At 41.3% G+C, this 15499-nt stretch overlaps 1 protein-coding gene across 7 annotated transcripts in view; it reads left to right on the top strand.

The window, feature by feature from the left end:
* The window catches only part of LOC110505310 (unconventional myosin-VI), a 98926-nt gene that overhangs the window by 55420 nt on the left and 28007 nt on the right, over positions 1-15499 (top strand). For all 7 annotated transcript variants that reach the window (XR_005039460.1, XM_036962303.1, XM_036962305.1 and 4 more), the window contains exons 12-17: positions 60-204; positions 1314-1471; positions 1763-1854; positions 8554-8626; positions 11314-11441; positions 15330-15425. Coding sequence is in view for 6 of the 7 variants with exons in the window: in XM_036962303.1 (XP_036818198.1) it covers positions 60-204; positions 1314-1471; positions 1763-1854; positions 8554-8626; positions 11314-11441; positions 15330-15425 (692 nt within the window). In the remaining variant the exon portion in view is untranslated. The remainder of the gene's footprint in view (positions 1-59; positions 205-1313; positions 1472-1762; positions 1855-8553; positions 8627-11313; positions 11442-15329; positions 15426-15499) is intronic.

The raw sequence follows: 15499 nt of genomic DNA, 5'->3' as shown, positions 1-15499 counted from the left end.
TGTGTGTGTGTGTGTGTGTGTGTGTGTGTGTGTGTGTGTGTGTGTGTGTGTGTTTCCAGGCGGCTGCATCCTGATGAACCAGTCTAGTCAGAAGCTGGCCTACTGTGCTGACTTGCTGGGCCTAGACCAGGAGGACCTGAGAGTCAGCCTCACCACCAGGGTCATGCTCACCACAGCAGGGGGCGCCAAAGGAACAGTTATCAAGTAAGACTACCTCTAATGCTGCGTTTAGATGGTATGAGGTAGACGGTGAGAGCACGACGGTAAATGACGTTGAGGCTGGCAGAATACCGTCGTGCTGGCTTACTTTTGCCATCACCATCTTTCTTGCTTTCTTGTCCCGCTATGCCGACTGATATGACGGTTTTTGCTTCCCTTGTCTGAATGCAGCATTAACCTACCTGCTGCTGCACTTTTATACTTTTAAAGTCTAATGCCCCATTTACATTGTGGCTTATTTAATTATGCCGTACGTCATCTTCACGGAGTCTTGCCCCGCTACTGAACAATCAAGTGTAGTATTTGTAATGCAAGATGGAGGAGAGCCTGTCTCTCGTCAGAGATCGCATAAATACATTGTTTCAGGTGATAGTAAAACATGAGACTGAACATGAATAGATTATAGATGAGAATATGGGGTGGGGAAAGTGGGCAGTAATGGCACCTACAGTAACTACAAAGGGTAAAAGGTTTGCTCTGAACCTGCTGCTTCAGCTCGATGCCTGTCCAGAAAAAAACAGAGAGCAAAATACTTTTGGAATGTTTGAATTTTGACGAGTATTCCAGTCCACTCCGTCCTGCACAAAAATTGATATTTGAAACTAAAATAAACCTTAATCTTACACAACAAAATAGATTTAGGCAAAACTAACAGTTAAAAATAAGTAAATAAATGTACATATCTAGTATTGGCACAGTGAACTCACTGTGGACTGGAATACTGAGACTGAGTGCAGGACAGAGTGCTACACCATAGCTGAACTTGCTCACTTCAGAAGAACTCCACTTTGTTCATAATCATCAACCCCTTTGAATAATTGAAGCCAAATGGTGTTGGAGAGTGCTAGAGGAATTAGTCAGCCAGGGTTCAGGGAGTACAGTCACTTCTAATGGCTTGTCTTTCGACCTCCTTACCTACTTGTTTTAGCAAAGCAATACCATCCTGTAAAAACGTACTCTTTAAGAAACAACTCAAACTTCCTTTGCACATAAACCTGAAATGAGAAATGACTGTATTAATTAAAAGGTATTTTTTAAATTTTTTATTAAAGAGTAGCCCAGTTTCGGCCTCTCACTTAGTTCTTTCCCCCCAGGGTGCCTTTGAGGGTGGAACAGGCGAACAACGCCCGGGACGCAATGGCCAAGGCCGTGTACAGCTGCCTCTTCGATCACGTGGTCAGGAGGGTCAATCAGTGTTTCCCCTTCAAAACCTCCTCCAACTTCATCGGGGTGCTGGATATCGCCGGCTTCGGTAAGTCGGCCTAGAGCAGTGAGTTTGTCTCACAGTTTGTCTGTTTCTCTGTACGTTTGTTTCTCTGTCTGCCTGTCAGTCTATCTAGCCATATTTCCGTTAATTTATCTTGTAGGTGTTCGTTTCCTTCATGTCCTCACATAAACTCTTTTCCTCGTCACGTCCTAAAAACTTTACTAACAGAATTTGATATATTCAGCACCAGTAACTGCCTGAAGATGAGCATTATTCATTCCCACTTCAGACGTGGCAGATCATTTTCACTTTCATATTGCTTCTCACACCCCTCAGAGTATTTTGAACACAACAGCTTTGAGCAGTTCTGCATCAACTACTGCAACGAGAAGCTGCAGCAGTTCTTCAACGAGCGCATCCTGAAAGAGGTGAGTGAGAGTGAAGTCTGGGGGTGCAGAGGTTGCTCGCTAGTGTTGTCACGACTCCAGAATTTTGACTTTGATACCAGGTTTAGTATTTCTTTTTTTAGGAAGCCATGTATGCATTAATTAATCAATTATATAATCATACAATCAATTTGACTTTGTTTTTACCACTAACTACAAAACAACAATGGTAATAATTTATTTGAAAGATACATCTCTATTGGTTAACTGGGTAAATCAAGATGTAGCCTAGGTCTATTCACAATACAGGTGAATGGATATTATTCAATAGGAGTGTGTGCATTCATTGAGTTATTGAGCTTGTTTAGCTGATTTCACGGGCTACAGGTGACAAACAATCCCTACCATTTAGGACTTGTTTTATTGGCGACTGCTAGGAGAACAGATCATTTCTACATGCATTGTTGCATTATTGAATTGTGCTAACTCAGCATGAGTGAGGAGCTAACAATGCAGCCCAGAAAGCTCTAGCGAGGGGTTAAAGTTCTCTGTCATGGATTTACGAGAGATCAGTGTAGATCCGGTTTGGAGATGGCATAGCCTAATAAAGACAGAAGCATATCTGTTCTACGAAATGTATTCCCAAATAACTGTATTCTCAAATATTTTATTTTTTCTGTTATACTGTGTGCACTGAACTTTCATGCATGATTGTTGATGACACGCCGATGTTCAGAGGATGGGAATGAAATAGTCTGTCCTCTATAATGCTCACAACAGCAGCGCTCAACTCAGACAGCGGTGTGTAACATACTGTAGCTGCTGGCAAAGTCATTCAAAGCCTGTACTATAGCGTTTAGGATGTAACTTTTCAGTGCCACTATTTTTGCCATGTAATGTTGTTAAACCAAAATCAGACAACCGCATAGTAGAATAGTTTACCTAGTTTACCCCCTCATCAATCTACACACAATACCCCATCATGACAAAGCGAAAACAGTTTTTAAAAATAAAAGCCAGATATACCTTATTTACATAAGCCTTCAGACTCTTTGCTATGAGACTCAAAATTAAGCTAAGGTGCATCCTGTTTCCATTGATCATCCTTGAGATGTTTCTACAACTTGAATGGAGTCCACCTGTCGTAAATTCAATTGTTTGGACATGATTTGGAAAGGCACACAACTGTCTATATAAGGTCACACAGTTGACAGTGCATGTCAGAGCAAAAACCAAGCCATGGGGTTGAAGGAATTGTCCGTAGAGTTCCGAGACAAGATTGTGTTGAGGCACAGATCTGGGGAAGGGTACCAAAACATTTCTGTAGCATTGAAGGTTCCCAAGAACACAGTGTCCTCCATCATTCTTAAATGGAAGAAGTTTGGAACCACCAAGACTCTTCCTACAGCTGAATGCCCAGCCAAACTGAGCAATTGGCAGAGAAGGGCCTTGGTCAGGGATGAGACAAAGAACATGATGGTCACTCTGACAGAGCTCCAGAGTTCCTCTGTGGAGATGGGAGAACCTTCCAGAAGGACAACCTTTTCTGCAGCACTCCACCAATCAGGCCTTTATGGTAGAGTGGCCAGACGGAAGCACATGACAGCCCGGTTGGAGTTTTCCAAAAGGCACCTAAAGGACTGACCATGATAAACAATATTCTCTGGTCTGATGAAACCAAGATTGAACCCTTTGGCCTGAATGCCAAGTGTCATGTCTGGAGGAAACCTGGCACTATCGCTACGGTGAGGCATGGTGGTGGTAGCATCATACTTTGGGGTTGTTTTTCAGTACTGGGAGACTAGTCAGGATTGAGGGAAAGATGAACGGAGCAAAGTACAGAGAGGTCCTTGATGAAAACCTGCTCCAGAGCGCTCAGGACCTCAGACTGGGGCGAAGGTTCACCTTCCAACAGGACAACGACCCTAAGCACACAGCCAAGACAACGCAGGAGTAGCTTCAGGACAGACTGGGGCGAAGGTTCACCTTCCAACAGGACAACGACCCTAAGCACACAGCCAAGACAACGCAGGAGTAGCTTCAGGACAAGCCTCTAAATGTCCTTGAGTGGCCCAGCCAGGGCCTGGACTTGAACCCGATCAAACGTCTCTGAAGAGACCTGGAAATGGCTGTGCAACAATGCTCCCCATCCAACCTGACAGAGCTTGAGAGGATCTGCAAAGAAGAATGGGAGAAACTCCCCAAATACAGTTGTGCCAAGCTTGTACCGTCATAACCCAAGAAGACTCAAGGCTCTAATCTCTGCCATAGGTAATTCAACAAAGTACTGAGTAAAGGTTCTGAATAGTTACTTAAATGTGATATTTCAGTTATATTTGATAAATTAGCAACAACAAAACTATTTTTGCTTTGTCATTATGGGGTATTGTGTGTAGATTGAGGGGGGGAAATGATTTATTCCATTTTAGAATAAGGCTGTAATGTAACAAAATGTGGAAAAAGGTCAAGGGGTCTGAATACTTTCCGAATGCACTGCATTTACCTGTTGTATGCCAGATAAATATTCCTGTCGAGGCGCATTCAAGTCCTGAGAGCCATCGGACAAGCAGTCAATGCACAACTATTCTTTGTGGGAGAACACTTTTGAAAGCAGTTTTGGCCTTTGTTTAAAAAAAGAGCGTGATCCCAGTTTTACATTGCTACCACATTTATTTCTCTACTCCTTCAATTGCGAGTGTGTCAAATTTTACAAATGCAGTAAACGGTAATTGAATAACCGTGTAACTGATGGATGAAGGCCGTCATGAAAATATAATAACTGTCAAAACCGTTTAGCCCTACATTCATTTTAGGTTTTATTTGTATTAACTTTACTTTGATGTAGGTAAACTTTACCTAATAATGGGGGTGTTTACTAATGATTGTAAGAAATAGTTTTGCTAACTCAGTCTATTAAACTTTCTACATCTCCACTTTCCAACTGATGATGTGAGGAGGTGTAGAGCACTATAGGCTATGGCACTTAATAATTTATTTTTTATAGTTTGATGTGTGGACTTTATTTTAATAAATAAATCTGTATTTTAAAAAAGGATGGATGCGTCTGACTATTGATTAATTATTCAACAGCAGTCGACAAGGTTGTTCTGGCTCTGAGGCCTATAATGTGTCGAATGGAAAATGCACCAATCCTTTTCTTAATTTATAGACTAATCAACGCTGATCATACCCCCGGTCCTGACCAATATGTCACCCTAGGCGAGACTAAAAAAAATGCCACCCTCCTATCCCACATGGTAGAATAGTAGCCTGGGCTATACTGTGTCAGCCCGCGATGCAATTTTGTGAATGCCTATGTGGTAATCTACCTTTTGTAAAACAGGCAATTTACCGTTAATCCATGTCATTTGGTTACATTAATTTCTGTTAATGCGTGTATTAATTACAGTCATTTACTGTTCTTATTCTCTGAGTGTAAATGTTATTTGCTCACAACCTGCTACACTTGTGAGAAACAAGTTTTGATTTATTTCATACCGTCATATGTGTGTGAACGATGAGTGTGTGGCTGGTTTCTTTGTCCGCTTTGTTGACAGAGCGCTTGCACCTGAGCACGCATTGAAGTACCTGCCCAGCTGGGCTTTTAAGTAATTTCTTATTCACATCACACAGTAAGTCAAGTCTTTAAACAAAATATACAGTATATACATTCAAATTATAATAGTTCCACACAGTATTTGAAAAATCTTTCCAACACTCACCCCCTCGATAATCCGCGTCGCTGATAAATAGGCTGTGGACATGTTTGAATTATTGTCAGTTTCATCTTCATACTATAGCATAGCTCTCCCCTTCATTAATTCCTTGTCAATTCATTATCTTATAGCCTACTTTCGGAAAGCCTAAGGTAGGCCTAGGTTTTTTAATATGTTTTAAAGAATGGAGAAATATTTGCTCTTGTGTCTGATATTCGCTGGTGGCTTTGATTGACGGGCACTTTTACTGCGGTGTGCTGTGTGTGAGTTCGCTGATTCTTTCTACAGGCCTATATGTCCAGCCAGAAAGTTTTTCCTAAAGTAGTCTGTCTGGACTCCATCTCTTTAATAAGAATCAAACACTCCTGTCATGATTTAATCTGGTAAATGGCCTATTATCAGTAGCTTAGGCTACATTAGCTCTCTCATTACAGCGTCTTCCCTTTGAAGAATGGTCGAATGACCTCAGCAGCAGGGTTTGTGATATGTTAATATTTTGGGGAAAATGTGAGAACCCATCAGACTTCGTTTTAATGGTTTTGTGCATTGATATACAGTGCCTTGCGAAAGTATTCGGCCCCCTTGAACTTTGCGACCTTTTGCCACATTTCAGGCTTCAAACATAAATATATAAAACTGTATTTTTTTGTGAAGAATCAACAACAAGTGGGACACAATCATGAAGTGGAACGACATTTATTGGATATTTCAAACTTTTTTAACAAATCAAAAACGGAAAAATTGGGCGTGCAAAATTATTCAGCCCCTTTACTTTCAGTGCAGCAAACTCTCTCCAGAAGTTCAGTGAGGATCTCTGAATGATCCAACGTTGACCTAAATGACTAATGAGGATAAATACAATCCACCTGTGTGTAATCAAGTCTCCGTATCAATGCACCTGCACTGTGATAGTCTCAGAGGTCCGTTAAAAGCGCAGAGAGCATCATGAAGAACAAGGAACACACCAGGCAGGTCCGAGATACTGTTGTGAAGAAGTTTAAAGCCGGATTTGGATACAAAAATATTTCCCAAGCTTTAAACATCCCAAGGAGCACTGTGCAAGCGATAATATTGAAATGGAAGGAGTATCAGACCACTGCAAATCTACCAAGACCTGGCCGTCCCTCTAAACTTTCAGCTCATACAAGGGGAAGACTGATCAGAGATGCAGCCAAGAGGCCCATGATCACTCTGGATGAACTGCAGAGATCTACAGCTGAGGTGGGAGACTCTGTCCATAGGACAACAATCAGTTGTATATTGCACAAATCTGGCCTTTATGGAAGAGTGGCAAGAAGAAAGCCATTTCTTAAAGATATCCATAAAAAGTGCCGTTTAAAGATTGCCACAAGCCACCTGGGAACACACCAAACATGTGGAAGAAGGTGCTCTGGTCAGATGAAACCAAAATTGAACTTTTTGGCAACAATGCAAAACGTTATGTTTGGCGTAAAAGCAACACAGCTGAACACACCATCCCCACTGTCAAACATGGTGGTGGCAGCATCATGGTTTGGGCCTGCTTTTCTTCAGCAGGGACAGGGAAGATGGTTAAAATTGATGGGAAGATGGATGGAGACAAATACAGGACCATTCTGGAAGAAAACCTGATGGAGTTTGCAAAAGACCTGAGACTGGGACGGAGATTTGTCTTCCAACAAGACAATGATCCAAAACATAAAGCAAAATCTACAATGGAATGGTTCAAAAATAAACATATCCAGGTGTTAGAATGGCCAAGTCAAAGTCCAGACCTGAATCCAATCGAGAATCTGTGGAAAGAACTGAAAACTGCTGTTCACAAATGCTCTCCATCCAACCTCACTGAGCTCGAGCTGTTTTGCAAGGAGGAATGGGAAAAAAAATTCAGTCTCTCGATGTGCAAAACTGATAGAGACATACCCCAAGCGACTTACAGCTGTAATCGCAGCAAAAGGTGGCGCTACAAAGTATAAACTTAAGGGGGCTGAATAATTTTGCACGCCCAATTTTTCAGTTTTTGATTTGTTAAAAAAGTTTGAAATATCCAATAAATGTCGTTCCACTTCATGATTGTGTCCCACTTGTTGTTGATTCTTCACAAAAAAATACAGTTTTATATCTTTATGTTTGAAACCTGAAATGTGGCAAAAGGTCGCAAAGTTCAAGGGGGCCGAATACTTTCGCAAGGCACTGTATATTTTTGTGCATGCATATATATATATATATATATATATATATATATGCATGCACAAAAATGAAATATATATATATATATATATATGCAGAAAAGCCAACAGCTTTTTAATTGGACTCTCTTAATGTTGTCAATACAAAAATGCTACAGATCTTCTTCAACCTGGCATTTCTTCATTTGTTGATGAATATTTAATCATTTAAAATACCATGATAATAATGAAGTGTAATGGCTTCTTTCAAATAGGTTTTTATTAAGAAGCATATCCATTTAAACAGGTGTACAAACTGAATTGTGACCTCTCCTTTTTTTTTGGGGGGGGGGGGGGGGGGGCTATATGCATGGTCCTTTTTTGGAGGGGGTATCAAAAAAGTACTGAAGTTTCGGTATACCGTGCAACACTAAAGAGGACTCACACACACCGAACACACTCTTCTCCCTGCAAGAGTCAGTCTACACGTTACACTCATTAGAATGGTAATCTTTCTCTCTGTGGAGATGACAGCGTTTCTCTTCTGGGAGCTCTTGTTTTATTCATTGATTTTTAAGGTCTCCAATTAATGATCAAATTAAAAAAATTAAGGGATTTCATGGCGTTTGAATCACATTGGAGTGCAGAGATATTTGTGTTGGCCTGAAATTACCCAGAGAAGCATGTTTACATATTTTTTTTAAATATACATTTTGAAAAGGAGTTTGTGTACCTGATTCAGTAAGTCATGATTGTTGACAAATCTAGGATCAGATTACACACTAACCATTAGGAGGATGAAAAAAGATCTGACCTGGTAAAAGTGGTTAGGAGCAACATCTTTGTACTTTAATGTTGACTTACCATTCTTTCTGCAGGAGCAAGAGCTATATCAGAGGGAAGGACTGGGAGTCAATGAAGTTCATTATGTCGACAACCAGGACTGCATAGGTGGGTGCCACTGTCAAACCTTTGTCACCTTACTCCACACTATGATTATTAGACATGTCTTGTGTATTTCTTCTGCAGTAGACTGTGCCCATAGATATTGCTATGTTATATTTCATTCTATGTTGGAGCTCTTTCATACATCCAAAATATATCTTGATATTGCACCATATTTAGATGCCAGACCAGTGAAACAGGAAATTTCTCCCAGCCTCTTTCACACATTCAGTTTATCAACTTTTCATGGTGCAAATTCCCCAAGAGCAGCTCCTAAACTATTTTACTTGTTTAATATGTGGGACAGCACTCTATGCGATGCATATTGTACCTGCACTGTAAGCTTCAATGTCAAACATAATGCACGGACTGGCTTTAGAAGGAAAAGATGGAATCTCTTTCTGTGTCTGCTGACTAGGAGTTGCCACTAGGAACCAAACGGAGATGCAAGGAGAGGTGTGTGAGCAGAGATTGGAGTGGAAATCTCCAGCTTCTGGATGCCTTAGAGTGACATACAGAGAGAGACATGATTAACTTGAAGCCCTGTCTTTTTATGTTTGACATTGAAGCTTACAGTGCAGGTACAATATGCATTGCATAGAGACTTACAGAGACATGATGAGAGATACAGCCCTCGACAGAGCACTCTCACTTTTCAGAAAATGTGATTGCATGAAACCAGCCCCACGACATGAGTTTGCACTGACTTCCTTCGATTGCACATTTAGGGCCCTTTAAAATCTGCAGAGAACGCTGACTGTATCACGTAATCCAGACATGACATCGGAAGTCAACAAAATAATACATTTTTATTGAACTTAGTAGGAAATCAACTAAATGTATTGAATAGATTAGAAAATGTATTAATTGGCCTCCCGGGTGGCGCAGTGGTTAAGGGCGCTGTACTGCAGCGCCAGCTGTGCCATCAGAGACTCTGGGTTCGCACCCAGGCTCTGTCGTAACCGGCCGCGACCGGGAGGTCCGTGGGGCGACGCACAATTGGCCTAGCATCGTCCGGGTTATGGAGGGCTTGGCCGGTAGGGATGTGGCGACTCCTGTGGCGGGCCGGGCGCAGTGCACGCTAACCAAGGTTGCCAGGTGCACGGTGTTTCCTCTGACACATTGGTGCGGCTGGCTTCCGGGTTGGATGCGCGCTGTGTTAAGAAGCAGTGCGGCTTGGTTGGGTTGTGTATCGGAGGACGCATGACTTTCAACCTTCGTCTCTCCTGAGCCCGTACGGGAGTTGTAGCGATGAGACAAGATAGTAGCTACTAAAACAATTGGATACCACGAAATTGGGGAGAAAAAGGGGTCAAATAAAAAATTAAAAAAACATGTATTAATTTGCTTAAGATTATCGTAAGACATTAACAAAATGCATCAGGGATTTGCATTTTCCTTAAACTTTCTGAAGAGGCAATGCAGGAATGCCCCTGTCTGTGTGTCCACGTTTGTCTACCAGTTTATGTAGCCGTTAGCAATGAAGTCAAAGTTAACATTGCCTACCTGGCAAAATGATATTGTGATTATTTGCATCAATCGAGTGGTGATTTGTTAAGCAAACTCTGAAATCACGTGTGCTACAGAAACACCACTAACCGAACAAGTCTCTTGCTGGTGTGCACTTGAATGAAAGAGGTATCTACACCCAAAAATTAAAATTTCTTAGATTTTTCCCAGACCTTAAGTGTTTTCCTGATGTGGTTTAGGCATTGTTTTGAACTTAGAACATTCCATTTTGTTGTTTTTCTATAAACAGTTTGAGACCAAAAACCTGTAAAAAAAAACAGGGGGAAATCATAAACTTAGAAAAACAATACATAGAAAACAGAATTAGGCAACAAATAATACTGATTTTATAGGGCCCTATACAATATAACTTCTCTGGAGTTAGTGGCGAAGAGGGACCACAACCAGTGGCTCCTCATTAAACCAGGAAGTTGCCATTGTGTAATGAGCATTTGTCATTGTCAGTGCTCTTTTTGTTCCCCTCTGCCTATGTTTTCACAACCCAAACCTCCATTGAAAAGGATCAAATGTCCTGTAGGTGGCAACGTGATCTATTTCGATTTGTATTTCAAACAGGGTTTTGATTAGTTTTGATTAGTCAGGTGCCAGGTTAACTGGCAGCCATGAATAATGTTCGTAAGACTTGCAAATTACTCGCTGGCTGTCCATTAATTCGCTCATCAATCCCCCCCCCCAATTTATGCCCAGGTGCCTATTCATGCAAATGTATTGGTGTGCCTCCGTCAGATGTTATTCCAAACAGAATGTCCTGTATGAATAATTCACTAGGAGAGATTATGATGAGCATCCGGATATACAAGGCATTGTGCCTCCAATTTGAACACCCAAAGCCTCAGACACAGCGCACAGTAGAAATACACAAAGGTTGTCAATGTTCCAGGAAAGGGAACATTGAGACACCGATTGCATCTTTCCAGACATTCCGACAGTTGACCGCTCCCCTCTGGAATATGTTAGAATTTAACTTTATTTTCCTTATGACTTCACACAGTGACATTGAGAAATGTTCAAAACACAGACCGCATTACAACATTAGTAGCACGAGACAAATTTCCCCCTTGCACATCAATAAAGTACTTATCTTATTCGTATCTTAATAATTTGACGTGAATTGACTATGCTGCTGACTACATCTGTAATAATGCATTCATTTATCCCCATAGACCTGGTGGAAGCAAAACTTGTGGGCATCCTGGACATTCTGGATGAAGAGAACCGTCTACCACAGCCCAGCGACCATCACTTTGCCAACACCATCCACAGCCAGCACAAAGACCACTTTAGACTGACGGTGAGAGCTGTGGGTGGAAGTTGCCTGCAGGCACATATCTGGGATCAGCTTACCCAGCCTGGATGCTAGCTTGAACCATCTATGTTGTAAAATGCTAAACTTACCTTAGATCAACATTTAGTGAACTGATACTGATACTGTTACTGCCCTCTCACCACACTTTCATGCCAAGGGGTCACAATGGTATTGTAATGGACATTCTGGTCTATGTGAAACATTAGAGCTATTGTGAACCAGCAGCCCCAGTCCCTTTTCTTAGGGAACTTTTGTCCCGCTTTCTGTAAGCTTGACAGGCGTAAAATCCTGTTTGAAATGCAGCATTGATATAAATTCAGACCAACAGATTAGACTGGGCTGGCGACAGCTGGTTTTTAGACAATATTAATTGTCATTTTCATATGGAAATGTGGAATATTCTCTCAGATGTGTATGGTCATATAATATTAATTCATGACTGCCTTAGAGTATGATACTACCACAGATAGGTGAGTATCCTAATAGTGGCCACAGATCATACACAATGATGAGGGTCTTAATAAAGGACTTTTGCCATCACCTCTTCAGCCCGGTCTATCTTACACCATCTTACACCATGCAGAAATAAAGACAGACAGACACACACACACACACGTTACGTACAGTTAAAGTCGGAAGTTTACATACACTAAGGTTGGAGTCATTAAAACTTGTTTTTCTACCACTCCACAAGTTTCTTGTTAAACTATCGTTTTGGCAAGTCGGTTAGGACATCTACTTTATGCATGAATCAAGTAATTTTTCCCAACAATTGTTTACAGACGTATTATTTCGCATATAATTAACTGTATTACAATTCCAGTGAGTCAGAAGTTTACATACACTAAGTTGACTGTGCCTTTAAACAGCTTGGAAAATTACAGAAAATGATGTCATGGCTTTAGAAGCTTCTGATAGGCCAATTGACATCATTTGAGTAAATTGGAGGTGTACCTATGGATGTATTTCAAGACCTACCTTCAAACTCATTGCCTCTTTGCTTGACATCATGGGAAAATCAAAAGAAATCAGCCAAGACCTCAAAAGAATTGTAGACCTCCACAAGTCTGGTTCATCCTTGGGTGCCAAAGGTGCCAAACACCTGAAGGTACCACGTTCATCAACACAAACAATAGTACGCAAGTATGAACACCATGGGACCACACAGCCGTCATCCCGCCCAGGAAGGAGATGCGTTCTGTCTCCTAGAGATGAACGTACTTTGGTGCGAAAAGTGCAAATCAATCCCAGAACAACAGCAAAGGGCCTTGTGAAGATGCTGGAGGAAACAGGTCCTATATCGACATAACCTGAAAGGACAGCTCCAAAACCGCCATAAAAAAGCCTGACTACGGTTTGCAACTGCACATGGGGACAAATATTATACTTTTTGGAGAAATGTCCTCTGGTCTGATGAAACAAAAATATAATTGTTTGGCCATATTGACCATTGTTATGTTTGGAGGAAAGGGGGGGGGGGGGCTTGCAAGCCGAAGAACACCATCCCAACCGTGAAGTACGGGGGTGGCAGCATCATGTTGTGGGGGTGCTTTGCTGCAGGAGGGACTGGTGCACTTCACAAAATAGATGGCATCATGAGGTAGGAAAATTATATGGATATACAGTGCCTTGCGAAAGTATTCGGCCCCCTTGAACTTTGCGACCTTTTGCCACATTTCAGGCTTCAAACATAAAGATATAAAACTGTATTTTTTTGTGAAGAATCAACAACAAGTGGGACACAATCATGAAGTGGAACGACATTTATTGGATATTTTAAACTTTTTTAACAAATCAAAAACTGAAAAATTGGGCGTGCAAAATTATTCAGCCCCTTTACTTTCAGTGCAGCAAACTCTCTCCAGAAGTTCAGTGAGGATCTCTGAACAATCCAATGTTGACCTAAATGACTAATGATGATAAATACAATCCACCTGTGTGTAATCAAGTCTCCGTATAAATGCACCTGCACTGTGATAGTCTCAGAGGTCCGTTAAATGTGCAGAGAGCATCATGAAGAACAACGAACACACCAGGCAGGTCCGAGATACTGTTGTGAAGAAGTTTAAAGCCGGATTTGGATACAAAAATATTTCCCAAGCTTTAAACATCCCAAGGAGCACTTTGCAAGCGATAATATTGAAATGGAAGGAGTATCAGACCACTGCAAATCTACCAAGACCTGGCCGTCCCTCTAAACTTTCAGCTCATACAAGGAGAAGACTGATCAGAGATGCAGCCAAGAGGCCCATGATCACTCTGGATGAACTGCAGAGATTTACAGCTGGTGTGGGAGACTCTGTCCATAGGACAACAATCAGTCGTATATTGCACAAATCTGGCCTTTATGGAAGAGTGGCAAGAAGAAAGCCATTTCTTAAAGATATCCATAAAAAGTGTGGTAAAGTTTACCACAAGCCACCTCGGAGACACACCAAACATGTGGAAGAAGGTGCTCTGGTCAGATGAAACCAAAATTGAACATTTTGGCAACAATGCAAAACGTTATGTTTGGCGTAAAAGCAACACAGCTGAACACACCATCCCCACTGTCAAACATGGTGGTGGCAGCATCATGGTTTGGGCCTGCTTTTCTTCAGCAGGGACAGGGAAGATGGTTAAAATTGATGGGAAGATGGATGGAGCCAAATACAGGACCATTCTGGAAGAAAACCTGATGGAGTTTGCAAAAGACCTGAGACTGGGACGGAGATTTGTCTTCCAACAAGACAATGATCCAAAACATAAAGCAAAATCTACAATGGAATGGTTCAAAAATAAACATATCCAGGTGTTAGAATGGCCAAGTCAAAGTCCAGACCTGAATCCAATCGAGAATCTGTGGAAAGAACTGAAAACTGCTGTTCACAAATGCTCTCCATCCAACCTCACTGAGCTCGAGCTGTTTTGCAAGGAGGAATGGGAAAAAATGGCAGTCTCTCGATGTGCAAAACTGATAGAGACATACCCCAAGCGACTTACAGCTGTAATCGCAGCAAAAGGTGGCGCTACAAAGTATTAACTTAAGGGGGCTGAATAATTTTGCACGCCCAATTTTTTAGTTTTTGATTTGTTAAAAAAGTTTGAAATATCCAATAAATGTCGTTCCACTTCATGATTGTGTCCCACTTGTTGTTGATTCTTCACAAAAAAATACAGTTTTATATCTTTATGTTTGAAGCCTGAAATGTGGCAAAAGGTCGCAAAGTTCAAGGGGGCCGAATACTTTCGCAAGGCACTGTATTTTAGAAACATCACAAGACATCAGTCAGGAAGTTAAAGCTTGGTCGCAAATGGGTCTTCCAAATGGACAATGACCCCAAGCATACTTCCAAAGTTGTGGCAAAATGGCTTAAGGACAACAAAGTAAAGATATTGGAGTGGCCATCGCAAAGTCCGGACCTCAATCCTATAGAGAATGTGTGGGCAGAACTGAAAAGGTGTGTGGGAGGAAGGAGGCCTACAAACCTGACTCAGTTACACCAGCTCTGTCAGGAGGAATGGGCCCAAATTCACCCAACTTATTGTGGGAAGCTTGTGGAAGACTACCTGAAACATTTGACCCAAGTTAAACAATTTAAAGGCAATGCTACCAAATACTAATTGAGTGTATGTAAACTTCTGACCCACTGGGAATATGATGAAAGAAATAAAAGCTGAAATAAATCATTCTCTCCACTATTGTTCTGACGTTTCACATTCTTAAAATAAAGTGGTGATCCTAACTGACCTAAAACAGGGAATTTTTACTAGGATTAAATGTCAGAAATTGTGAAAAACTAAGTTAAAATGTACTTGGCTAAGGTGTATGTAAACTTCTGACTTCAACTGTATATCAATCTATATCAATCTAATGTCACTGCCATCTCTCAGGTCCCTAGGAAGTCGAAGCTGGCTGTTCACAGGAACGTCAGAGATGATGAAGGCTTCATCGTCAGACACTTTGCCGGAGCTGTGTGCTACGAGACGGTAACCATCACGCACATCGATTATATTTTGATTTGTTCTTGTGATTGCTTGTTGTTTAAGCATGTATTATTGTA

This window comes from Oncorhynchus mykiss, chromosome 25, assembly GCF_013265735.2.
Source record: "Oncorhynchus mykiss isolate Arlee chromosome 25, USDA_OmykA_1.1, whole genome shotgun sequence".
In the NCBI taxonomy this organism is placed as follows: domain Eukaryota; kingdom Metazoa; phylum Chordata; class Actinopteri; order Salmoniformes; family Salmonidae; genus Oncorhynchus; species Oncorhynchus mykiss.
The sequence above is the reverse complement of the archived record's forward strand: the minus strand, read 5'-3'. Positions and strand labels throughout refer to the sequence as shown.